A 27,913-nucleotide genomic window follows, 5' to 3' on the forward strand; every position below is an offset into this window, starting at 1 on the left:
CTTTACTTCCTCAAATCCATATCTCATATCCCCCATGTAGTTCACCCTTTCTTTAAATCCCGAAAGTCTCTCTACACCCCGCTATGCATCCATTCCAGTCTCCACAAATATATCTCTCTTCTCAGCACAACAACGGCGGGAAAACCATGGACCGAGAAGCTTTACGAGCTGTCACGTTCTTATCCTAAGCCAAAATACCTCCGGTTCTTGACGGAATAGTTGCGGTTGTTAGCCAACACGTTCTCTTTGAAGGGAAAAAGAGTGAGAGCAGCTGTGATGGTGGCGGGGTTTCAGGATGCATGTCAGTTTTGCAATGCTTCGATGCCAAAAAGATTGTGGTAGATAAGGAAGATGCCGGTGACGTTTCCATGCAGAAGAGCCATAGAGGAATGAAAAAGTGGCCATGGGGGAGGTGGTCAGCAGAGATTCGCGGTGGTGCAGGCACTGGCTAGGCACGTTCGACACGGCGGAGGAGGCAGCGCGTACGCGCGATGCGGTGGCTTAGAGGGTCAGAAGCTTGGACCAACTTCGAGAACCCCTCGACGATGCCTCTCTCATCCCCATCTCCTCCTCCTTCGTCATCATATGAGATGAAAGGCCCAAGAAAAGATGGAAAATGATTTGGGCTTTAGTGGGTAGGACCCAGATGAAAGGCCCAAGAAGATGTGGAAAATGGTTTGGGCTTTAGTAGGCAAGACCCAGATGAAAGGCCCAAGAAGAGAGTGAAAATGGTTTGGGCTTTAGTAGGCAGTAGTGGTTGGACCTTGTTGGAGGAAAATCCACTATTTTTTTTTTGTGCAAATGGAACCAAGGAGTATCCGCTTCATGGAAAGGGATATCCAAATTGATTTATTTAATTATCATTTTTGCTATTAATATTATTATATTTATTTATTTCTTTATTTATTTTCTAAAAAAAGAATAAGAAAGAAAGAAATTTCAACCTTAAGAAACTTCTCAAAATTCCGATTTCCGAACTTAATCTCCAATTCAAAAAAAAATTCCACCATATACATCCATTCATTTAAATATTATTTTCGTTATTATTATTATTCTATTTATTTATTTCATTTAAAAATTCCAATAATTAAAATTCAATTTCTCAAAATTGTGTTTTCTAAACTTAATTTTCAATCTAAAAAATTCCACTATTCACGTTCATTCGTTTAAATATTATATTCATTACTATTATTATTATTCCATATTTATTTGTTTATTTCCTTTGAAAATTCCAATCATTAAAATTCAATTCTTCAAAAATTCGACTTCCGAATTTAATTCTCAATCTAAAAAATTCCACTATTCACGTTCATTCGTTTAAATATTATTTTCGTTATTATTATTATTATTCCATATTTATTTATTTATTTCCTTAAAAAATTCCAATCATTAAAGTTCAATTCTTCAAAAATCCGACTTCCGAATTTAATTCTCAATCTAAAAAATTCCACTATTCACGTTCATTCGTTGAAATGTTATTTTTGTTATTATTATTATTATTCCATATTTATTTAATTATTTCCTTTAAAAATTCCAATCATTAAAGTTCAATTCTTCCAAAAATCCGATTTCCACATCTAATTTTCAATCTCAAGGATTCCACTATTCACATTCATTTGTTTAATGGTTATTTTTCGTTATTATTATTATTCCATTTATTTACTTATTCACCTATTCATATATTTAAAATCTCATCTCTAAATAATCCTTCGAATTTCCAATCTCTAAGTTCAATTTCCAACTTCTAAAAATTCTAGTTCTTGCAATTATCTATCCAATCGTTATTATCTTCGTTTTTCTGTTCATTTATTCATTCACTTGTTCATTTATTTGAAATTCTATCTCTAAATAATTCTTTAAATTTCTAATCCCAAGTTCAATTTCCAATTTCCGAGATCCTAAGTTCTGCAATTATTTATCCAATCATTATTATTTCATCATTATTATTATTCCATTCACTTATTCATTTACTTAAAATTTCGTCTTTAAATAATACTTCAAAATTTCGATTTACAAATTTAGTTCCCTGAAATTTTAATTTTCCAATTTTCGAACTTAATTTTCAATTCCTAATATTCTAATTCTCGCATTTATTCCGTTACTTACTTATTATTATCATTATTATCATCATTTTATTCATTTATTTTTAAAAATTCTGCATTCGAATGATTTCCAAGATTTCCAATTTTTATAATTCAATCTTCATAGTTTCTATTTCTCAAATAATTTTCAATTATAATTTCTTTCAAAATTTAATTTCCAAAGTCCCAATTTTCGTAATTAATTTTTTTTTTTAAATCCCAAGTTCTCAAATAATTTTCAAAATTCCAATTTCTTTCAAATTCATTTTCTAAAATTCACATTCTTACATTTAATTTCTAAAAATCCAATTTTCAAATAATCTCTAAGACTCTAATTTTCAAAATAAATTTCAAAAATCTAGTTTTCCTTCGAACAAATTTAATTTATGTTTGGTGATATAAGTGATATGTTGTGCTTTTTATTGTACACTGACCCCATTTTTATGATAGCACATTGCTCGTTCGTGGCTCAGGTATGCATCCACTCCCATTCTGGTCATTCTCTATGCATGTTTTGATTCTCATATGTGTATGATCGATTTGAGTATCCATTGATTTTCCTATTGATTGCCACGCCAGCTTCATTTTATTAGTAGAGACCTGACTTTAGGAACTTAGAGGGGTGCTACGGTCTTTACCGTACCTTCCTGATAAGTAACCTGACCCTCGAGCCATATCCGGTATTTCACAGACCACCTTTTCCAAAATAAGGAGTCAAACTTAGGGTTTTTTTTTTTCTTATTTTGTTTACCATTTTAAAAATAAAACAACAATAAGTGGCGACTCCAAGTCATATTTTTTAATAAATAAAATCATTTTTAAATAAAAATCGAGCTCGCCATCGAATGGAAAACGCATGAATCGAAATACGAGGTCCACAAGAATGTACTTCTTGTTTTTTATTTTTTAAAATATGAAATAATAATAACTTTGTATAAAATATAAAAACTTTTATATAAAAAGTTTTACATATCTTATATTCTTAAAAATTACTTTTAAAATTTTTAAAATTTGAGGTAGTAAGAGTTCTTTAATACCTCTTTTTTATTTTTTTCTTTTCTTTTTACTAAGAAAACTAAAATTTTAATTGAATAATATTCTCAATAATTCCTATCAAATAACCAATCTTTTTAAACCCAAGACTTAAAGAAAATAAAAGAAAAACATAAATCAGGGAAGTTTGGCTTATTCCGAATTACCTAAAATAACCAAAATAAAATCATGTAACCCTAATTAAAACGAGTTGTTGATATCATATATTTGTGCTTGGACATACAAAATTGGAGTCAAAATTAAGTCCCAAAATTCAAAATAGAATTAAAATAAAAGTGAGGATAGTATTGAAGTGTAATGCTCAAAATCATCATTAGAAAATAGGTAAAAGTAAGCTTAAATAAAGACATTTCCAAACAAAATTAAAATCACTTCGTTGTATTTGAACCACATAAAAAATGTCTCCTCGAGGCTCGAATTAGCTGAGATGAGGCCAAATGACGGGTTTATATCCGTCTAAATCCGTAGCTTGTATCAAAACCCGGTTTGTTTTCACTTGTATGAGTATCTATCATGTGTTACATGGAGTCTTGTTTTGGACAAAAAATTGTCACAAGGGAGATAACACATCCTAAAAAGTGTACATGCCCCCATCAACCCATGGGCCATGGCTTTGGCGTTGCCGAAAGGACCACCTAAAACGACGCCGTGGTGGGAGAAGCAATCTTGTTGTGAATCTCATAGTGCCACCCATCAAAGATTCCATCACGAAAGCCCTTGGTGTTTTCCTTGCTCATGTGGCATTATCACCAATCCTCCTCCCTCTCCTTCATCTTTCATCTTCGTACTTTCCAGTTGCAGTGCATTTGATATGGCTGTCAATGCCGGCTTTTCTCTGCCCGCCATCTGTTCGCTATATTCATCATCAAAGCTCTCCACAAGCCGACAGAGGCAGAATGGTGGAGAGAAAAAAAATTCTGACTTCTTGTTTGTGTTTTAGCTTGTGGGTGTGGCTCATTTTGTTGTTTTGGGTGTAGGGAATCTGGTAATTGTCTGTGGATCTTCAAATGGGGGAGGGCTGGAGCTCAAATCCGCAGCTTCGCGGAGGCAGAAGGGTGAGTTTTTCTTTTTTTTTTTTCTTTTTTTTTTTTTTTTTGACGGTATTTGCAGTCTTTGATGTTTCAGTTTGTGGTGTGGCTGAATTGGTGGTTTTTGGGTGTAGGGAAGTTGGTAATTGTTTGTGCATCTTCAAATGGGCGAGGGCCGGAGTCCCTGGAGGATGGTGTCAAGAAGGTTGAGCGCATTCTTGAGGAGAAGCGCCGCGCTGAGTTATCAGCTCGGATTGCTTCTGGGGAGTTCACGGTGGAGAAACCTGGGTAATGCTCAATTTGGGATGTAGTCACCTCAGAACCAAGATCCATGAGTCTCTCTGTTTCCTTGTTTCAATTATTCTGGCACCTACAACTTCGAAAAATTGATTCTGTAATATCCGGTAAAACTAAAAATTCGATGTAAAGAAATATTAAGACTGAACTCTTCCAGCAAACATGGTTGTCAAATGTTTGATATTGTGTTAAGTTTAGCATTGAAATGTTTGAACTACTCTCATCAAGCTTCTGCTTAATTTTTTTTTCTCGGTCATTTTCTCTAAAAATGGAAAATCTGCAATTTCTATGGCATGTTGTCAAATGCATTGAAATATAGGCAAGATTTCAGTGTTTTGCATTGAGTTATGATGTGAAATGGCCTTAATATAGTTACTCTAGCATAAGGGATGATTGTTATCTAGATAATTTTTTGATTGGAATTGTTAGCTAGATAATTAGTTGCTGAATTCTGAAAATAATTGCCATTAGGAACCAAGATGCAAGATCCTATTTGTTTGTTTCAATTATTATGTTTTTGTGTGATTGATGAAACTGAAAATTTAGTATTGAAAATTTCTAATGCTGGATTTATAGTATTGGGAACTTTTCGAAGTATGACATTGAGAAAATTCAGTGTTAGGCAATAAGTTGGTTGGCTTGAGCTTAATTTTTCGGACTTATTTTTGGGTAAAACTGGAAATATTAGTGAAGGAAAATTTCAGCGTGTTTAGGATTGGTTTTTTTTATTATTTTTTTTGTTTTTTTATTTTTATGAAATAGCCATTATATGCTTTGAATAAGAAGATGAACTATGGATTTTCCTGTGTGTGAAATCCAAAAGCATCCTGAGATGGTTACAAACTACATAAACAACTTTGATAGGGAAACCCATTTTTCTTCCTTCACTTGATGTAGTAAAAAAATATCATCTGGTTGTGCTAAAAAGAAATGGGGCCTAATTTTGCATAAAGAAAATGACCCATTAATTTTGTTTCACTTATCAATATGAACATTTATCTTTGCATCTTTGCATTGCACTATGATGAAGAGAAGGCCTGTGAATTTCATCACTTATTGGAGTACTAATATCATTTGGGTACAAGGAAGATGCCCAACAATGGTTTTTCTTCATCTATGAAAAAAATCATCTGGTCTACTTAAAGAATAACATAAACAGCATTAACAATAAGGTTCATGACTTTTAATTGACTCAATAGAATAACATGATATGATGAAATGCTTAAATATTCAAATTTTCCTTGTGTATATACTGCAAAAATTAAAGATTCTCTAAGAGATTTTGAGTTCAAATTTGGATCTCTAAATTTGATTATTTTTTATTTATCTCTGTTTTTGATTTGGAATCAGCTCTCCAGCTTTGTTGAAAAATAGTTTAGCAAAAGTGGGAATCCCTAGTGAGATTTTGAACTTTTTGTTTAAATGGATGGAAGTATCTGAGGATTATCCAAAGGTTCCTGAGGCAAAAGGGTCAATTAGAGCTGTTCAGAGTGAGGCTTTTTTCATCCCCTTATATGAGCTATACCTAACTTATGGTGGAATTTTCAGATTGACATTTGGTCCAAAGGTTAGTTTCCTATTCACTGCATTATTTGGGTGAAATCTTTATGATAGAGCATTTGATAGATCAATCTCTTGTTTCTTGCTGCAGTCCTTTCTGATCGTTTCCGATCCTTCCATTGCTAAACATGTATTGAGGGACAACTCCAAGGCCTATTCAAAAGTAAAATAATTGGCCTATTATTTGCTCTCTTTTTGGTTTTTATTTTGGAATCATAAGCTAGCATTTGCTTGTAATTTCTAAAAAAAAGATTCTTTTTACTCCTTGCAGGGTATCTTGGCCGAGATCCTAGAATTTGTAATGGGTAAGGGCCTTATCCCGGCTGATGGAGAGCTATGGCGTGTTAGACGACGTGCCATAGTCCCAGCATTGCATCAGAAGGTAAAATAATTATCTCTTTAGGTTCTACACTCCTTTTGTTCACATTCTTTGTTCTGTTCTTGTGAGCTTATCCCCAGTGATGGAAAAATGTGGTATGTTATAACTTATAGTGTCAATGAATTCAACCTGGTTTTGCTCCTACTTCTGCATAAAACTGAGATCCTTCTATTTTGTTCCTTTTCTTTTTTCTTTTTTTCCCTCCCTGTTTTCCCCTTTTTTCTTTGTGAATTCCAATTATAGTATGTAGCAGCTATGATTAGCTTGTTTGGACAAGCTACAGATAGGCTCTGTAAGAAGTTAGATGCTGCTGCATCTGATGGGGAGGATGTAGAGATGGAATCACTTTTCTCTCATTTGACATTGGATATCATCGGCAAAGCAGTATTTAATTATGATTTTGATTCTTTGACAAATGATGCTGGGATAGTTGAGGTATTCTTTTTCCTGCTTTGGTTTCAGTTACCTTCATTGGTCTTCTCTTTGCATACTTATCTGTTTAAAATTTGGTTAGAGTAGGCTGTTTACGCTGTCTTGCGAGAAGCAGAAGATCGAAGTGTTGCACCAATTCCATTCTGGGAAATTCCAATTTGGAAAGACATTTCACCACGGCAGAGAAAGGTTAATGAAGCACTCAAGTTGATAAACAGTACACTTGATGATCTGATTGCAATATGCAAGGTGAAGTCATCTTTGAATGCTGTTGCTCTTCAATCTTTTCTTCAGTGTGTATTTATGTGGATTTCTGAGCAGATACATGTACATGTGTGTATGTGCTATATGCACAAATGGAATCACTTGCATAACTATTTACTAGCACAGATAAGTGTGCATTGCACACATGCCATGTGCATACATAAGCATGTTCGATCAGTGACACTCAGACAATCTCTGCTTCTGAATCTTGATAGCTAGTGCCAGATATATTCTTGAAATTGGTTAGATTCATTGTGGTTGAATCCATCCTCAAATGGGTTGCTTTTGGTATTTCAATCGAGAAGTAGTTTATTTACCACTGTTTTTGAGTATAGGCCTAATAGGATCGATTTTTTATATTTGACAGTGACTCATTCATAAGCAGTAAGCTGAGGCAAGCAGAAAAGAAAAGAAAAGAAAAGAAAGGGCCCCCTAATATTGCCTTTTTCTTAAATATTGCACATTTAGTTTATGAAATTCAACCCTCATTGGTGTTTTTTTTCCCTCCTTTTCCATGTTTATAAGTTTTGGTCAATTATAAAAATCTGCAAGTGATAAGAGGCCATAATCTTGTGTAATGAGGGGCGTGATATAGCTTCTGGCTACAACATGGATATGAGCTTGCTAAAATCTATGTAAGAGGGTACAGACATGTGATGGCAGTTTTTGGCTTGTGAACCAAGATTTTGACTAGCAATATGATTGTAATTATTGTTCTTGTCAATTTACACTTGTTGCTAGTGTGATTGCTGGTAAGCTCTGAGCATGAGCAATAATTGGACCATACTGGTCATCTTGTGCTGGATTTGCACTTCAGAAACTATTGGAAGTGAAGTGAGATACTTACAACTTATTAAACTGTAACTCAGGGGGAAGGATCAACTCGAAGGTGAGGCTAAACTTAGGGATCTAGCAGTTTCTGTAGCCCAAACTAACCTTACCTTGACTTGGGGTTGCTCAACCTTGGCTGAGTTTTGATGGATCTGTTTGCATTGGGTGGAATGATTACTTTTAATGTATGCCTTTTGATTACTCATGGTTTGAAGATTAAAAGAATCTTGAGAAACGAATTTAGAAATAAGGATTCATTGCATGAAAAAGCAAGTAAAGTTTAAAACTAGTTTGGTTATGGTTGTCATATAAATGTTAGCATAATTATGTTTGTACAGATATATACATGAAGTTTAAATAAATCAAGATTGGGTTGGGTTAATTGCTTAGGGCATGACCTCCCAGTCTTATGTTTAAAAACTTCATTTCAAGCTTGTTCATTGGTTTGGTTAGGCTCAATTTGGGTGGATTTGGCAATTACTGATGTAGCATCATGCCTTAAAATGTATTGTGCTAGTCACAGACCTTTTTGTGTGCTTATGCATGATTTGGAAGAATGACGTTCAAGAATTTTGGTGGTAAAAAGTCTACTAGCTTTGGTTCCCAAAAAGAAGTTCAACCACATTATATCCTTTAGTCTCTTTACTAGTTTAGATAAAGTCATTGTAGAGGTTTTATCACAGAAGTTTTTTCAGAAGCATTCAAGAAATATTATCTGTGTTCAAGCAGCCTTTGTGAAGGATAGACAAATCTTAGATGTGTTCTTGGTGGCTAATGAAATCTTGAACAAAAAATTGACTTCCAGGGAAGCATGGCTGGTTTCCGAACTTGACTTTTAAAGGGCCTATATCCACATGAATTGGGATTTTTTGGACCATGTTATTGGCAAGGAGTCTGGAGCTGGATGGGGAATTTTGGTGAGGAATATCTTAGCTACAGTTAGTTTTTCTGTTTTTGTACAAGGAGAAGCAAAAAGTTGGATCAAGGCTATTAGATGTCTGAGGGAGATGGGTCCCTCTCTTCATTGACTTAGGTGATATGTATGTCTTGAGTAGGATTGTCAACAAAGTGGAGAATTTATGTTTGGTTTTTGGCTTTGAGATTGAGAGTGAAAGGTCATGTATCTGTAATTGGCAGATGGTTTCAGTCTTTTTCTTCAGGGAATAAGCAGATTTAATCAATTTAAGCCTATTTTTTAGAGCCTTTGGCTACGTTTCTAGTCTATCTCTAGGCTAGAGGCTTTTGGCAGAGGGTGGATGCCTCCTTCATCTTCATTGATTCTTTCCAGAACATTCCTTCTTGGACATTTACCTTCTGCATAAATCTAAATGAATGTGAAATTAATGATCTTTCTTCTTTCCTTGTCTTTGGAAAATGTCTATTTATCTGATTCAGTCCCCAGTAAGAGGTTTTGGTATTTGGACTTACCTCAGAGTCTAAATCATTTTTCTCGTCCTGTCTAAGAGTGAAAATGCATCCATATTCCATCTGGTCAACCTTATTACAAAAGCTGAAACTTCCCAAAGTCAAAAATCTGAATGGATAAATGATTCACAAGAAGGCATTAATAAAATGCTGCAAATGAGAAGGCGTTATGAAACCATCAATTCAAACTGGCATAATTTTGTGTTCTAATTCATGGGGAATCAGCTGACCAGTTGTTTTTCATTGCCTAGTTTCCTATGAGCTTGATCAAAAGTTGATGGTCATGGTTGGTTTTCTTTGCTTTGCTAAAATTGAAATTTCTAGTATGATCTTGGTGAGAGGGCGACAGGAAGATTCCTATGGAATGTGCTATATTAGATATTTTTTGATGACCTGTTTGGAAAGGAATGTCAGGATTTTGAGAAAAAAATGCAGGTCTTTGGGGAATTTGTGGGAGAAGAACTGGCTCCTTCACATCTCTCTGGGTTTTGGCACCAAAGAGTTTGTCCATTTGATATGGATTAGGGGGCCTGTTTGCTCAGAGAATCAGAGATAACTGACTACTATGAGACAGCGGTTTTCTCCTTAAATCGGGAGATTGAAATTGAATGTTTTATAGGGCTCAGTGGGAGTCTGGTTGAATGAGCATTATGGGGGGGTTGTTAGAGACCATGGGAGGATCCCAATTGTGCTTTTTCTACGTGGATGGGGATCATCATGGCTATTGAAGCCAAGATTCTAACCTTGAAGGGCTTAAAAAGATGCTTTGTTTGGGGAACAGGAACCTCATTGTGGAGGGGGCTAACACACACAAATTTATGATAATTGGATGAGGAGAGTCCTTTGTATCTCCAGGGACTTGGAAGACTTTTTTCTGCTGGTGGTGAGATTGAAAGACAGTGGAAATACTGGCCAAGATCGAGCTAGATTCATTGAGTTTTTTTTAGGGTATTCTTCAACCTCCCCCTTCCCCCTTGGGTGGGGATCTTTGTATTCTTTCCTTTTCTTTTCTTGAAGGGTTTCTGTTCCTTGTTTATCTATTTTTTAGTTACTAAAATTCTGTATTCTATTAAGAAAACAAAAAGGCAAGTGTGGAATTCTTTCTTGTAGTCTACCTGAGTTGTATAGTCACTGTAAGCCTGCAACTGGTTCATATATTGAATTGAAAATCCACATTTGTTAACATTGAATGTATACTTGGAATAACAGGGAAAAATCACATTGATCTCACAAGGTTTTTGCTAGAATGTTAGCCTGCTGTTAATTTATGATTTGCAACACATTTGCCTTTACTAGTTTTGAGGCTCTTCAAATGGTACATGACTGCTAAATTTGACATAGATATTTTCTTTTTACGGATTTGCAGAGGATGGTAGAAGAGGAAGAACTACAGTTTCATGAGGAATATATGAATGAAAAGGATCCTAGTATTCTTCACTTTCTTTTGGCATCAGGAGATGATGTATGACATCATTTATTATCAAAGAAGTATCTGTTAATTGCTTAAATGATTGGATATTCTCTTACACACCTGTTTTTTCAGGTTTCTAGCAAGCAACTTCGTGATGACTTGATGACATTGCTCATAGCTGGGCATGAAACATCTGCTGCAGTGTTAACATGGGCCTTTTATCTTCTCTCCAAGGTATAGTTTGTATGTTAAGATCTAGTAAATTAGGAGCAGCAAAATATCCATCTACACAGAAATGATTTGGACCATTTTGGTTTGACTACTTCTCTAGTTTTCTTGAAAAAGTTCAACCATGAAAAAATTTCTTTCACTGATTGCTGAAGAAAAAAAAAAAAAAAAAATCCATTGTGCCTGGTTCTAATGTTATATGTTTCTTAGTGTCCATTTATTTTTCATCTGGATCTTCTATTTGCTATTTTTGTAAAAGAATGATGATTTAGAGTTCTTAGTCATCTCACTTATTATTGTTTTCTTTTCTAATGGATGCAGGAACCTAGTGTCATGTCTAAGCTCCAAAATGAGGTAACTTATTGAAACAATTTTTACATTCTTATATCAGCCTAAGTTTTGAATTTTATAGTTTAGGTGATATTATATTTTCTTCATTCTAAATTACTATTGTTCTCAGGTGGACTCTGTTTTAGGAGATCGGTTTCCAACTATTGAAGACATGAAGAAACTTAAGTACACAACTCGAGTGATCAATGAAGTAGGTGGACATGTGTTGTTCTTTTTTGCAATATCTTTAGTGGATTCTCTGTGCTTTATGCCTTTAGTGTTGACAATTTTTTCCTTGTGGTATCTTGGAAGTGGATTCTCTGTGGTTTATGCCTTTAGTGTTGACAATTTTTTCCTTGTGGTATCTTTGAAGTGGATCCTCTGTGGTTTTTAGCTTTACTGTTATCATCTCTTTATTCTGTTTGTCCCTCCTTTGTGCAGGCATTGAGACTCTACCCACAACCACCTGTCTTGATCCGTCGTTCTCTTGAGAATGATGTGCTTGGAGGGTACCCAATAAAAAGGTCATATCTAATAGAACCCTATAAAAATTGTTTCTGGTGGCTGGCTACTTCATTATATTTTTTTATTGATGTTCTTTTCTATGATACTTTCTTTGAAGTTGTTTCCATTTTATTTTTGAAGTGGACATGAATGTCCTTCTAATTGTGGTGAGCCCCTTAAGGTTTATTCATGGAAAGGAAGAAAAGAAGGGAATAAAGAAATCTTAAGTTGGCTCAGTAGTTTTCTTTTGTTTTTCTATGCTAATGAAATCATTTTTGTTTCTGATTTTAAAAAAAAAAGGTTGACTCAGTAATTTTCCAGATATAAGTTGTTTGAAGCCAAAGTTAATTGTAGTTGGTTATTTGAGTCTTGTTTGGAATATCGGAAGTCTTGTTGTCCTGAAAGTTATTATTTAATAAGTTGCTATTCTTTTAAACATTTGCTTTAACTTTTTTATTTGATTCAATTGGAATTATTATTTATTGGAAGGTTTAGGAGTTCTTGGAAAAGAGTTAATCTTAATAGACTACCATATAGGTTAGGTCTCTCTCTTTCTTTTTATTTTTTTTCCTTAATCGGTTTTGTTGAGTTTTTAGGGTTTTATAAAGCTTATAACCAAGGATGATGGGACAGCTTGTGTAAATAGGGTATAATATGTCCTTTATGGGAGGCCTTTAGCTAGTCTCCCAGTGGAATTTATGTTTGCTTTCAGTATCCTTGGCTATGTTGGTAACCATTTAGAAAAATCTAATGAAATATTCTATATGAGGTGGTGAAGAAGAGGTATGATTTGGTAAAATATTATACTGTCTAAAAATATAATCCCCCCTCCCCCTCCTAAATGGAAAGAAGGGGAGGCGGTAGGTGTTGGTTCACTATGGATTCGAAGTCTTTCGAGATTTCGATCAACTTTGTTGGGGGGAAGCTTTGTGGTATCATTTTGGAGAGAAGTAAAGGCTTCTCCTCGTGGATAAGGTTTGTCAATTCTAGTTTGAGGTGCTTGTTGGAGGGGGTGGAAGTTTGCTACAGGGAGGAGTGGCTTGGAAAAGTTGTAAAGAGTTGAAAAGAGGAGGGAAGGAGTTTTAGACTGGAAAGGCGAGCTAACGAGGCGGGGAGGTACATTCTTTGCTCTATTCATGATCTGAAAGCGAAAAGGTTCTGTTTGGTATTTCTAGAGGGCAGAGGGATTCTAGGGGGGTGGGTTTTGCTAGTTGACAAGCTTCGTTCTCTCGGTGTTGTTCTCCTGACTGAAGACAAGAAGGGTTCAGGCATTGAAGGTGTCAAAGAAGGAAGGAGAGGTGAAGTCCAGGTTGAGGAAGAGGGGAAAAAACGGTATTTCGTTGAGGTTGTGAAGGCAAATGCAGAAAGAATTGGAGACGCAGTGTGGCTTCAACTTGGGGGTAGAGCCTTGAGGAGTAGGGATGAGCAATTGGGGCGCTGTCGAGTGGGACGATGGGGAGAAGAGGCAGCTTAGTGTCCGGATTTAGCTTGGCTAAGGAGATGAGGGATGTGTCTTTGGAGTTTGAAAGGGGGAGTGAGTTTTTCGAATTTGGGAGGTGACTTCTTTCTTGTAGAATTTGAGGTTGCAGAGGAAGCTGAAAGAGTGCTACGAAGGGGGATTCGATGTTTTGAGGATAAGACGTTCCATCTAGAGAGGTGGGGACTTGAGGTAGGTTTTTTTTGGCTCAGAGTTCATCCAAATCACTACTGGGTGAGGGCGGTGGGGCTAACTTTAAATTTCTGGAACTAGAAGGTGTTCAGGAAGTTGGGGGATAGCTGCGGAGGGTTGGTTGTTGTGGATGATGACACAACTAAATTCGTGCAGCTTTAGTCGGCTAGGTTTTTAGTGAGGACGGAAGGGAAAGATTTACCCGGGTTGTTACAATTGGTGGTGGGTTCCTTATGTTTTGCAATCCAACTATGGTGGGAAGTGCCACCTTGGGTGTCGGTGGTGGTGCCGATGCAAGGGAAGGAGTGGTTGAAGGTTAGAGATGAGGGAGGTCTAGTTTCACACGTGGGGAGTAGCGTGGGGCCATCGAGGGAGCAAGTGCAATCGCTAAAGGATGGAGCAGTGGAGCCAGTTGGTGATGGCAGAGCTGAGTAGGTGGGAGTTGTTTCTGATTTTGTATGGCATGGGTATGGCCGGGGGTGCCGAGGCAGGTGCAGGAAAAGATGGGAAGGGGAAGGGAGTAGTTGAGGATACAGGTGTTTGTTAAGATGTTGGAGTGGTTTTAAGGGGGAAAGGAAGTGGGCCTAGTGTGTTTTGGGCCAAGTCGGATAAGGTGAGAAGCAACGAGCATTTGGGAGCCCAGGTTTCTTGTCAGCGGGTTGTTGCCAAGTTTGGGCCCATGGCCCAAGAGGGCCTTAGGAAGGGTCTTTCTTTGGGGGCTTGAGCCAAGCCAACTCTCCAACAGTTAGCCAAGTGGGCTTGGCCTAGATGACTGTCGCTGGAGGCTTAAATGGGGTTAGGGCTTCTGTTGTTGAGACTTCGTGTTTGGAGAGGAGGTTCCTTGAAGTAATTCTCAGTGCTGCGCCATTGATTGAAGCAAGAGGGAAGTCTGGAGCAGATGAGTCCTTGTTGGAGGAAGCTTCCAGGTACTCCCTTTCCAAGCCTTGCTCTTTTCTTAGCCTTGGGGGTCGGGGTTCTTCTTCTTCTTTGTGTTTGGGGGGGGGGGGGGAAGAAGGAGGAAAGAGGTGGTCATTGCCGATCGGGACCTTGTGGTGTTCGAGGGGCCGTCCTTTGTGAACGGAGATGGGTCGGTTGACCCGTTGAGGGTAATCTAGGCAAATGGGAGTTTCGATCGATCTCGAAGAGGGAGCCAAGGAGTATGATGGGAGAGCGTTGCCGACAAAAGACGTGGAAAGAGTTTTGGAAAAGGAAGAAGGGAGTGTTTTGGTTTCGTGGATGAACGGTAGTTTTGTGAAACTCTATCATTGTTTGGGTATGCCTACCAAGGGATTTGAGGGGGAAATTTTGTTGCTTTTGAGAAAAATGGAAGAGAGGAAAAATATAAAGGGTAAGTCGGCTGAAAAAGAAGGAAAATAAAAAAGGTTTCTAAATTAGAGAGGGAATTGAAAAAACTCGAGTGCACAATGAATTACAGTGGTGCTGGGAGGAATGTGGGGGTACTTCAACTTGCTAACTAAAGTTGGTGTCTTATTGGTGCTGAGAGGTGAGCGGGGTTTTCTATGCTTGTGTAATGAAGTTAAGATTATTATCGTGGAACGTAAGAGGGAGCCAAGGAGTATGATGGGAGAGCGTTGTCGACAAAAGATGTGGAAAGAGTTTTGGAAAAGGAAGAAGGGAGTGTTTTGGGTTTGTGGATGAATAGTAGTTTTGTGAAACTCTATCGTTGTTTGGGTATGCCTACCAAGGGATTTGAGGGGGAAATTTTGTTGCTTTTGAGAAAAATGGAAGAGAGGAAAAATATTAAGGGTAAGTCGGCCGAAAAAAGAAGGAAAATCCAAAAGGTTTCTAAATTAGAGAGGGAATTGAAAAAACTCGAGTGCTTAGTGAATTACAGTGGTGCTGGGAGGAATGTGGGGGTACTTCAACTTGCTAACTAAAGTTGGTATTTTGTTGGTGCTGAGAGGTGAGCGGGGTTTTCTATGCTTGTGTAATGAAGTTAAGATTATTATCGTGGAACGTAAGAGAGGCCAATGATTGTGAGAAAAGAAAGGTGATCAAGGCGTTGATTAAGGATCAAAAGGTGGATTTGGTGTGCTTGTAGGAGACTGAGATGCAGGAGATGTCAAAGAGGATAGTCAGGAGCCTCGACATGGGAAGATGTTTAGAATGGGGGGCTGTCAACTTGAGGGGAGCCTTTGGAGGAGTGCTGGTGTTATGGGATAATAGGGTGTTATAGTTATTGGAGGTAGAAGTGGGGACTTCCTCAGTGTCTTGCCGGTTTAAAAGCTGTGAGGATGATTTTTGTTGGAACTTCACTAGGGTTTATGGTCTTACGCTGAAGAAAGAGAGGGAAGATTTCTGGGATGAATTAGGTGCGGTAAGAGGGTTATGGGGTAGCCCTTGGTGCGTGGCAGGTGATTTTAATGTGGTTAGGTTCCCTGTGGAAAGCAATAGGGGAGGTAGACTAACCTACTCAATGAGGAGATTCTCAGAGGTTATCGAGGATTTAGAGTTGAGGGACCTGCCTTTGCAGGGAGGTTCTTTCACGTGGAAGGGTGGGTTGAATAATCAGTCTCATTCTAGGTTTGATCGGTTTTTGATCTCGAATGAGTGGGAAGGTCACTTTTCAGAGGCTGTGCAGTGTGTTCTTCCTAAGCCGGTTTTGGATCACTTTCCAATTCTTCTAGATGGGGGAGGAGTGAGGAGAGGCCCGATGCCTTTTAGATTCGAAAATATGTGGTTGAAGGAGGAGGGCTTCAAGGATAAGGTGCAAGCTTGGTGGGAAGGTCTCAGTTTTAGTGGGTTTGCTAGCTTTGTGTTGGCAGCTATGTTGAAAGCTCTGAAGCCGTTAGTGAGAGATTGGAATAGGTTGGATTTCGGTAAAGTGGAAGTCAATAAGGCTTTGGCTTTGAATTAGGTGGACTTCTGGGACAAAGTAGAGTCAACCCAACCTCCTACTGTTCATGAATTGGAAGCAAGGAGAGGGGCAAAGGAGGACTTTAAAAAGTGGGTTTTGTTGGAAGAAATTTCGTGGAGGCAGAAATCAAGGGAAGTTTGGTTGAGAGAGGGGGATAGGAACACTAGTTACTTCCATAAGATGGCTAATGCTCACAAGAGGAGGAACTTGATGTCCCGGGTCAAAATAAATGGTTCTTGGTTAACAGAGGAGAAGGAGGTTAGAGATGGGGTGGTGTATGAGTTTAAGTTGTTGTTGTCCGCTGCAGGAGGATGGAGGGATGTCTTTTGAGAGGTTGGAGGCTGTGGAAGTAGCTAGGCTGGAGGAGCCGTTTTCGGAACAAGAGGTGCTGGAAGCTCTTAAGGGCTTTTGTGGGGACAAAGCGCCTGAGCCTGATGGTTTTACTATGACTTTTTGGCAATTTTCTTGGGATTTTGTGAAGGAGGAGGTCATGGGGTTTTTTTAGGGAGTTTCATGACCATGGCCGGTTTGTTAAAAGTCTGAATGCAACTTTCCTTGTTTTGATCCCAAAAAAAAGGGGGAGCAAAATACTTAAGGGACTTTAGGCCTATTAGTTTGGTGGGAGGGCTGTATAAGTGGTTGACTAAAGTTCTAGTTAATAGGCTGAAGCTGGTGGTGGGTAAGGTGGTCTCTAAGGGTCAAAATGTCTTTGTGGAAGGAAGACGAATTCTGGATGTTGTCCTTGTTGCTAATGAAGTTATAGATTCGATTTTGAAGAGCAACGAAGGGGCGGTGATGTGTAAGCTGGATATAGAAAAGGCGTATGATCATGTAGACTGACCCTTTTTGTTTTCAGTCATGAGTATGATGGGTTTTGGGGAGAAACCGGTGGATGCAGTGGTGTATTTCCACAGTCAGCTTTTTTGTTCTGATTAATGGGTCTTCTTTAGGTTTATTCCAAAGTTCTAGGGGTTTAAGGTAGGGGGACCCCCTCTCTCCGTACCTATTTGTGTTGACTATGGAGGCTCTTAGTTTTCTCCTAAGGAGTGCAGTAAATGGGGTTTTTTTGTTAGCATGCAAGGCGAGGAGTAGAGGTGGTGAGGGGGTTCAGGTGTCTCACTTACTTTTCGCTGATGATACTTTGGTTTTTTTTCTAAGGATCAATTGTTGTATTTAAGTTGGATTCTAATGTGGTTTGAGGCCATATCGGGGTTGAGAATTAATCTAGACAAAAGTGAGCTAATCTCGGTTGGTGGTGTGGAAAATATGGAGGCCTTGGCTGCAAATCTTGGGTGTAAGGTTGGAAGTCTTCCGTCCACTTATTTGGGATTGCTATTAGGTGCACCTCATAGATCTGTGGCTGTCTGGGATGGAGTGGAGGAGAGAATGCGGAAGAAATTGGCTAGGTGGAAGAGCCAATACATTTCCAAAGGAGGAAGGATCACCTTGATACAAAGCACTTTGGCGAGTATGCCCATTTACTTCATGCATGTGCTTTCTATGCCCAAAAAGGTTAGATTGAGGATAGAGCATATTCAGAGGGATTTTTTGTGGGGAGGTGGGGCCCTTGAGTGGAAACCTCATCTTGTTCGGTGGGGTTTGGTTTGCCTAGATAAAAACAAAGGGGGGTTGGGGTAAAGAGTCTATCTATCCTCAATAAGGCTCTTTTGTGTAAGTGGAGTTGGAGATTTGCAAATGAGAGAGAGGCCTTTTGGAATCTAGTGATTAGGGGAAAGTATGGGGAGGAGCAAGGGGGTTGGTGTTCTAAGGAAGTGAGGGGTGGGTATGGTGTGGGGTTGTGGAAAACATTTAGGAAGGAGTGGACTGTTGTAAGTAGTAGGCTTTATTTTGTGTTGGGGAATGGGCAAAGGGTGAAATTCTGGAAAGATAGATGGTGTGGGGATGAACTTTTGTGTTTCTTTTCCCTCTTTATTTGCTTTAGCTGTTTTCAAGGATGCTTGGGTAAAAGATGTGTGGTGTTCCAATGAGGGTGGGGGAGTTGGAGCTTGCTTTTCTCTAAACCATTTAATGATTGGGAGATGGATGAGGTGTGCAGGTTCTTTTCGGGCCTTAATGGGAAGAGTGTTTAGCAAGCTGTGGAAGATAGGGTGATTTGGAGAGAGACTAAATATGGGAAGTTTTCTGTTAAGTCTCTCTACAAATCATTAGTCTCAAGCTCTCCAGCCTCTTTCCCTTCATCGGCCATTTGGAATGTTTACGTGCATCCTAGGGTAAGTTTTTTTGGGTGGGAAGCAACATGGGGAAAGGCTCTTACCTTGGATCAGCTTTAGAAGAGAGGATGACCTTTAGTGAATAGATGCTACCTTTGTCAAAGGCATGAAGAATCAATAGATCACATTCTCCTCCATTGCGCCAAGGCAATGACTCTTGGGGTATTGCTTTGCTCTCTTTTTGGGGTGCAGTGGGTGCTGCCAGCCATAGTTAAGGTGACGCTTCTGGGATGGGACGGGTCTTTTGTGGGAAAAAAGAGGAAGGGAGTCAAAGGGTCTTTTTTGGATGGTTTGGAAGGTAAGGAACAAAGTTGTTTTTGAGGAAGAAGAGCTGTCAATCTAAAGACTTAAGAATTTGTTTGTATATTTCCTTTGATCGGAGACGAAACTGTTTATAAAAGATAGTCCTTCGACTTTAGTTGATTTTATTGATTGAGTGGGAACCTGTTGAGGGTGGGGTTTGGGCTGCACCTTCGTCCTTGGCATCCAGCTAGGAAGTGGGGGGTGTTTTTTCCTTTGTAATCTTTAAGCCGCTGCTTTGGCGGATTTTTAATACAATTTTAACCTTCACTTATCAAAAAAAAAAAAAAAAAAAAAGAAAAAAAGAAAAAAGAAAAAAACCAAGAATGATTATCAAACAGTATGAATTTAATAGTAACGATTTTTATGGACTTTGCAGTCCTTAAATGGTGATGAGATCAATTGTTTTCTTGCCAGGTGTTTTTCGTAGAATATCTATCTCACTCTCCTTATCTTCTTGATTTTACTTTCTTTGGTGCTGTCTTAAACTTTAATTCCCCTCATTCTCCTGAAGTTTACACTTCCTCTTGGTAGTATTGGTATCTTAGTTCCTCTAATCAGGTTAGGTATCTGTCCGATGCTGCACAGTATGTCTTAGCATTTTATTGATGATTGATTTCCGATGATGGTTTCAATGAAACTTCCATAAAAAATGCTTATTTACGTTTCTACTTCATGTATAATTGCTATCCATATTAGGATCCTAAAAGTAGCCATCATGTGGGCACTCTTTGCAGTTGTCACACCAGCTTTTCTGTTCATTGTTCTTGATGTTTTAAGAATGTTGATGATAGTCAATGCCAAATATTTTTTTTTCATTTCTTTTTTCGATAGGGGTGAAGATATCTTTATTTCTGTATGGAACCTACACCGGTGCCCAAAACATTGGGAAGATGCAGATAAGTTTAATCCTGAAAGATGGCCTTTAGATGGACCAAATCCAAATGAGACAAATCAAAATTTCAGGTATATTATCTAAATTTTTTATAATTGCTCTTTTGCAAGTTATTATATATCCAGCATGCGGTGAAATTCCTATCTTCTTTGTTATAGCTGTCAATTAAGTGGTAGAAGCCATAAATGTTATATTTCTTGTATATTCTTTTCAATGAGTTTAGAAAACTTGGGAAATAGTTCGTTAAGATTCCCTTGCACCGACTCTCTTATGTTAATTTTATTCTAATCTCTCCTCACCTTAAACATCATCCCTTATCAATACTCTTTCTCTGTAGATGTTTAGATCACAAAGCCTATGTGAAAGCAGATCTAAAACTAATCTGCATCATCATCTTATTATTTGAGGGCAATACATTTAAATAGACTTAGGTTAGGGTTAACAACCAAGCCCTGAAATTACTTCTAGGATCATGGCAGAATTGTTACAGATAACAATCTCCCCTTATTTGAATTTTAAAAAACATAAAAATCCTAATCCTACATAATTTGAAATAACAAAAAAAATAGAAGTGAATTCAAATAACTTGACTAATTCAAATTCTCTAACAAATCTAATCTAATCCGCTAACACTCCCCCTTAAGCTTAGCTGTAGATGTCAATGAGTCCAAGCTTGCTTGTTAGAAAGTTGAATGCTGGTCTAGGAAGTCCTTTTGTAAATATGTCAGCAACCTCTTGGTCTGTAGGAATGTACTTTATGCTGATTACCCCCTTCTCAAGTTTTTCGGTGATGAAATGTCTATCAACCTCCACATGTTTAGTCCTGTCATGATGAACCGGGTTGTGTGCTATGCTAATTGTGGCCTTGTTGTCGCAATAGAGCTGCATAGGGAACTCACAGTTGATCTTTCATTCTTCTGGTAATCGCTTTATCCAAATAGCTTCACAAATACCATAAGCCATAGTTCTATATTCTGCTTCAGCACTACTCCTTGCAACTACAAACTGTTTTTTACTGCACCAAGTCATTAAATTTCCCCAAAGTCGTGTGCAATACCCAAATGTTGACTTCCTATCATTGAAGTCATTTCTTGTGAGTATTGTGTCATCAACATATACTATCTGGATTGTAACCCTTTTGTTGGATGAGTGTTTGACAAACAAAGTATGATCAGTTTGCCCTTGTGAATATTCGTGACTCTTGATAACTTTTGAGAATCTTTCAAACCATGCATGCGAAGATTGCTTGAGATCGTATAGAGACTTCTGTAGTTTGCATACCATTTTACCCTTTTTATCTTCTTCAAAGCCAGGTGGTAGGCTCATATACACTTCTTCCTCCAATTCTCCATTTAAGAATGCATTCTTCACATCGAGTTGATACAATGACTAGTCCAAATTTGCTGCTAGTGATAATAGGACACAAATTGTGTTGAGCTTTGCAACAGGAGCAAATATCTTGGTATAGTCAATATCATATGTTTGTGTGAAACCTTTTGCAACCAATTGTGCTTTGTATCTCTCAATTGAGCCATCTGGTCTCACCTTAATAGTGAACACCCATTTGCATCCGACCACACTCTTGCCTTGTGGTAATTCCACCAAACTCCATGTATCATTCTTCTCAAGGGCTTGCTGCATCTCCTTAAGAACAACACTTTTCCATTCGGGAACAGCTAAAGCATCTTCTATTGTCCTGGGAACATCAATTCTAGAAAGATTTGTGGCAAAGGCACAAAATGAAGGAGATAGATTATCATATGACACAAATTTAGAAATAGGATGTTGTGTACATGACCTAACACCTTTTCTACGTGCAATAGGTTCATCTACTCTATCAGAAATGGTTTCAGGATTACCTGATGATGAAGAACCAGTTCCTAACATAGGTTCAGATTCCGAACAGTGCACAGTGCTCATGAGTGGCTTATTCCCTTGAGAACTCTTTTTCCGGGAGTAAACTTGTAGCTTTTGCTGATTTGGTATGGTTGGATCTGCCCTTGTTGCTGGGACTGGTACTTCAGGTGAATGCTGTGACATGGTTTCAGCTGGTGGTGAGGTTTCAGATGAGGTGAGTTCGGGTATGATGGATGGAGTAGCCATAGTCTCGGGTACAATGGGATCTGAGATATGGGTAACGCAATAGTATCCCAGTCCCACATAGGAGCTTCTCTGTCTCTATTCTCCCCCTGAAGCGAAGTATGTGAATAATACGGAATTTCTTCAAAAAAATGTAACATCTCGGGTGACAAACATTTTCTTTGTTTGGGGATAGTAACACCAGTACCCTTTTTGGGTTGGAGAATAACCAAGAAAGATTGTTTTGATGGCTCGAGGATCAAGTTTGGTTCGATGTTGAGAGTGAATGTGGACAAATGCGGTGCAGCCGAATGTCTTGAGTGGAAGGGCATTTGTAAGCATATTGAGATGTGGGAACTTGTGTGAAAGCATGGATAGTGGGGATTTAAAGGTCAAGGTGCGGCTGGGTAGGCGGTTAATGAGAAATGCAGCGGTTAAAATGACATCCCCCCACAAATATTTGGGAACATTCATTGTAAATGTAAGAGCATGATCCACATCCAATAAATGTCTATTCTTTCTTTCTGAGACACCATTCTGTTGTGAGGTGTCAACACACGAGTTTTGGTCAACAATTCCCTTATGCAATAAATAATCTCCCAAGAGAGATTGAAAATATTCTCTCCTGTTGTCGGTTCGTAAGACAGAAATATTTTTCTGAAATTGAGTTTGGATCATATCGTAGAAATTTTGGAACACTTGACAAATCTCTGATTTATCTCAAAGGAGATATACCCAAGTGAGTCTTGTATGATCATCAATAAATGTCACAAACCACCGTTTTCCATGCATTGTGGTAACTTTGGATGGACCCCAGTTATTGCTGTGAATTAAGGTAAAAGGCATTGAGGTGTATAGGGTTTTGGAGAAAATGGTACTCGAGTATGTTTTGCAAATTGGCATATATCACAAGTGAAAGAAACAAAATCTTCATGTTGAAACAACGAAGGTAACAAATGTTTTAAGTGCTAAAGATTAGGGTGGCGAAGTTGATGATGCCACAACATTATTTCCCTAGCACTAGAAACAGAAATTGATGCAACCCCTAATGCAAAAGCTTGTCGACCCTCATACTCCGCGTTCTCATGATAATAAAGCCCTTCATGAATTCTAGCATTGCCAATCGTCCTCCCCGATGATAGGTCCTGAAATTGACACATGGAAGAATGAAAATTAGCAACACAATTATTATCACGAGTGATTTTACTAATGGATAATAGATTGCATTTTAAGGCAGGAACATGAAGGACTGAGTGAAGAATTAAATCCTTAGAGACTCTTATTGAACCTATTCCAGCAACAGAAGATAAATATCCATCTGCTTATTTTAGTAGAACTAGGACATTAAGTATAAGAGAGGAAAGAATTAGAACCACCTGTCACATGGTCGGAGGCATCGGAATCAATGATCCAAGGTTCCTTAGAGTGAACCAAAGATGTTAGAGCTGAATGGTTACCAGATTGTGCTATAGAACATGACCTTAGATCAGGAGTTGACAAAGATGGCGCTGGAGATGGATTGAGAAGATGATAGAATTGCTCAAGTTGTTCCTTGCTGAATGGAATTGATGAATTTGTAGACTGATGTTGTGTTGAAGAATCTATTCCTTGCTTGTCTTGGTTTGATTGAGCTTGAAATCCTCGGCCTTCAGTCTGTCTTCAGGGAACCCAATTTGTAGGTTTTCCATGAATCTTCCAGCATGTATCCTTGGTGTGTCAATGGCGACTACAGTGTCACACCACATTCGTTCTCCTCAGCGTGATGTCCTTGAATCATTGCTGTTCTTTCCTGGTTGCGAGTTGTTTCTGGTCATCAGGGCCAAGCCTTCTATTAGTGGTGCACTTGGTAGTCCTTCTTCAGACAACATAAATATCTGACGGTTTTCTTCTCTACGTGCTTCAGCAAAGGCTTCATCAATTGTTGGGAATGGAACTCGACTCAAAACACGTCCTCGGACTTCGTCAAGATCTCGGTTTAATCCAACAAGAAAATCATACACTTGTTCTTTCTCAAGATTCTGCCGCTGTTTCACACTGCAGGTTGCACACACTGAGTTTTTGTCAAGAAGCAAATCTAATTCTTGCCACTTATCTTCCAAGTCAGTGAAATACTGGGTGCCTTGCTTCATCTCCTTTAATTTTGATTGAATTTCAAGCACCTGTGACGCATTGCCAAGATCGGAGTACATTCATTGGGCAGTATCCCATACATCCTTGGCTGTCTAGAGAAAGAGATATTGACAGCTAATCCTGGGTTCTATTGAGTTAATTAACCAGGTATGCACTATAAAATTTTCAGCAAACCAAATGTTGTACACTGGATCAGTTGCTACTGGAGCTTTGGCTTCACCAGTGAGATACTCAAATTTGCCTCTACCACACATAACAATCTTCACGGATTGGGACCATTGAAGGTAAATTTTTACCATTCAGCCTGTGCATCGTAATTTGGAGTGAGTTGTTGTCCCTGTTGGGAAATTTCGTGAAGGACTGATTGGCGTGGGATTGATCAGATGTCATAGGTGTGGAGTCATCTCGACGTGAGGACCTTGTCATGGCTGTTTTTGCCATAGGTATTTTTCAGAGTTCAAGGCTCTGATACCATGAAGGCAGATCTAAAACTAATCTGCATCATCATCTTATTATTTGAGGGCAATACATTTAAATAGACCTTAAATTAATCCTAGGATCATGGCAGAATTGTTACAGATAACAATCTCCCCTTATTTGAATTTTAAAAAACATAAAATTCCTAATCCTACATAATCTGAAATAACAGAAAAACTTGACTTCTCTAACAAATCTAATCTAATCTGCTAACACTATGGAATTCTCAGCATGCACTTCTATAGCCTAAGTTTGCATTTTTACTTAGGAATTTTTGTATTTATATGGTTCAATGTCTAAAATTTCCCTGCCTTCCACGGTTTAGCAAGAAACCGCAGATTGCGAACTTAAGCTCCATTACCACTTTATTGCATTTAAATTCGCATGCATATATTACCCTTGTTGAGATTTTCAATCCTAGACAAGTCTATTTAAGATTAGGCATTAATCTTGTGAAATATTAAAGCATGACTAGAGATCAGTGGTAGTTATCTTGCATAATATTGATGCAAGAAAGGAGATGGATAAACTTCTCTTTTGTAGCTAACAGCATGGTCATTCAAGTATAAAATTGTGCTCATCTGTCTGTACTTCAGTCTTTGGATGGATCTTCAAGGGAGTAATATGGTTTTAAGGGTATCTGGGGGAGGATTAGGAGATGATATTCTTCTTGTCCTGTCTTTGGGCTTCGGTGTCCAAAGATTTTGGTGAAGTTTCTCTTAGTCATTGTTAAGCTACCGATGTCATCTAAAAGCTTCAGCTATTAGGTAGTGGGCCAAAAATGTATATTAAGGTTTTAGCTGGGCTACAATCCTCACACACCTCACTAATTGCCTTTTATTTTTTTTGAACTTGTACATGAGCTCAATAAATAGAAAAAATAAACAAATGGTGAAGTTTGACTCTCAACCCCAATTTTGCTTTGCTACCACTTGTCAATTTCACTTAAAAGCTTAAGTTATTAGGTAATGTACCAACAATATATATCATGCTTATTTGGTTTACAGCCCTAACAGTCACATTATGTTAAAGCATAATCGGTATGCCTATAAAACTTGCTCTAATGTCATGTACAACTACCATTTTCACCTAAAAGCTTAAACTATTAAGTACTTGGTCAACAATATATATTAAAGCTTATTAGAGATATAATCCTAACAGTCACATATGTGAAACCAAAATCAGTATGCTCCCATCATTAGAATAAAGCCTTGATTTCTTGACTTTAGCAGTCTGCAGGTAATAGAATCTGTGTGCCTATATATACACACATACATGCATTATGCAAAGTTTACCAAAATCTATTTCATTTTTGCTTTATCCATATTTTAATGTCTTGGGTTCTTGTGACTGCAGTGCTGAATTGGTTTGATGTTATGCAATCAATTTTGGCAACATAAATAACTTCGAACCAATGCTATCTCTTTCTGTTTTATTTGACGGTTAAGTTACCATGTCAATGATACTGGCATTCAAGGGGGAAAAATGTAAATATTTGCACTCACTATTTCAGCTACCTGCCCTTTGGTGGAGGACCACGGAAATGTGTAGGCGATATGTTTGCTTCATTTGAGGTAGCTCTACTAATACCACATATAAAATGTTTGCAGTAAATACTAATACTGGTTAGTGGTGATTTAATGTTATGATATCAGATTTGTAAGTTACTTTGAATAGAAGTCTGCTGATAAACATGTCAGCTTCTTGTGTGAACGATTCATGAGTTGCTTTGTAAGTTCAAATTCAATCTTGCCAATTTGCAGAATGTTGTAGCAGTTGCAATGCTTGTTCAACGGTTTAACTTTCAAATGGCAGTTGGAGCACCCCCAGTAAGTGATCTGTTCTTCTATTTATTTATTTATTTTTTGCTAGCTGATAGTTCAATAGTGAGAATTGGATGAATAAACTTAAACTTGAAAGCTCAACCCAACTTAGAAATTCTTCTTTGCATGCTACTAGTGTTTATGTGATTGAAATGTAAATTAAAGCTACCAAAGTGTTCACAAATTGGCCTGATCTAAGGCAGCTTGGATAATGCTAATCTAGCCAATATTAACTAGGTGCTGCATGGATTTTTAGGGAGATTCTGTTCAGTGACTAAATGCTCTATACCAGGCATGGATTTATTTATTTATTTACCTGGTCTTGAGCTAGCTTGGACAATGACTAATTTGTGACTGATTTTTTATTGATCAGAAGAGAACATCTCAAAGTCTGATGTCTGTTTATTGGAAAATTTGAAGGAAAACGCGAGTAAAAAAACAGCGAGAAAATATAGAAGAAAAGAAAAAAATGAAGTAAAATAAAAAATGGATTTATTGTTAATAAATTATTTTTATATGTTTTTTTAAATTCATTTTACTCATATTCCCTCTTCTATCTAAAGATTACATAATTTGAAATTGCATAAGTTTCTAACTAATTTAATTATATTTGATTTTCTTTCGTATTTTTCATTATATGCCAAAGATAAGATAATCATATTTCTTAGCATTTTTTTCTTTTCCGTAGTTCTTTTTAAGAACCAAACATAGCCTTAAGGGAAAGGAAAGCATTAATGCACAAGCTAATGAAGAATTCATATGTATCCAGGTCAATATGACTACTGGTGCAACAATCCACACGACACAAGGGTTGAAGATGACGGTTACAAGAAGGACAAAACCTCCTATAGTACCCATATTAGAGACAACGATGCTGAAAGTGGATGAAACTGGTGGCGTTTCAAAAGAGAACCCGGTAATTAGTCAGAAAGGTGAAGTTTCTCCTGCTCCTTCATAGCTACCATGCACTCGGCAAGTTGCCATATTCTACCGACAGTCTCATATTCATCTTACTAGGGGAAGGTAGAAGAGAGCAAAAAAGGAAAAGGTCCAACACAGGGTTCTCCATTTTCAAAGTTCAATAAATTTCCCCTTCATAAAATGTTTGTAGCTTTTATGTCATAAGTTGTATTAGTGAAAGGTTCAATTGTAGCATGTGTCATGATTGCTCTACCACTTGATATTACATCTTTTTGTCCCATGTAGTATGTGTATATGTTGCTTTTTCTGCCTATAGTCTGTACAGATAGTTTTAGTTATTCATGGATAAGTATACATTTCTAGTTTTGATCAGTAATTGTCATCTTGGAAGGATTTTCCGTTCTTCTTTGTATTCTACCAATCAATGTGTGAATGTGTTTATTTCGACTTTGATTGAGGTCGAAATAGTTGCGACAGTGATTTAGGTATCGAGTTGATTTCTCATGCTTTCATCCATCTCCAAGGATGTATACAGTATATAATCAAGTAGCATTGCTATGTTAGGTTTTAGGAAAATATTAAGGACAAGAAAAAAATATTAAAAAAAATGATTTTTCTTTTCATATTTGATTTATCGTAGAAATGAAAAATATGAAAGAAAATAAAATATAATTAAAATTTGTTACA

General features: G+C 37.6%; 1 protein-coding gene across 2 annotated transcripts; it reads left to right on the top strand.

Annotated features, from left to right (window-relative positions):
• The first annotated feature begins 3,722 nt into the window (after positions 1–3,722).
• Positions 3,723–27,647, top strand: LOC117912401 (protein LUTEIN DEFICIENT 5, chloroplastic). Of its 2 annotated transcripts, none has more exons than XM_034826969.1 (17): positions 3,723–4,033; positions 4,112–4,189; positions 4,297–4,450; positions 5,810–6,026; positions 6,111–6,182; positions 6,291–6,401; positions 6,642–6,833; positions 6,918–7,079; positions 10,717–10,812; positions 10,894–10,995; positions 11,311–11,343; positions 11,450–11,530; positions 11,761–11,843; positions 19,736–19,867; positions 25,996–26,056; positions 26,246–26,311; positions 27,075–27,647. In XM_034826969.1, exons 1-17 carry the CDS (start codon positions 3,742–3,744, stop codon positions 27,261–27,263), a joined length of 2,121 nt encoding a protein of 706 aa, XP_034682860.1. In that variant the 5' UTR covers positions 3,723–3,741; the 3' UTR covers positions 27,264–27,647. The 2 variants fall into 2 exon arrangements, with proteins under 2 accessions (XP_034682860.1, XP_034682861.1); XM_034826970.1 differs by having other exon boundaries at positions 4,327–4,450.
• The last annotated feature ends 266 nt before the right edge of the window (positions 27,648–27,913 follow it).

Source organism: Vitis riparia, chromosome 4 (assembly GCF_004353265.1).
Source record: "Vitis riparia cultivar Riparia Gloire de Montpellier isolate 1030 chromosome 4, EGFV_Vit.rip_1.0, whole genome shotgun sequence".
Classification (NCBI taxonomy): Eukaryota; Viridiplantae; Streptophyta; class Magnoliopsida; order Vitales; family Vitaceae; genus Vitis; species Vitis riparia.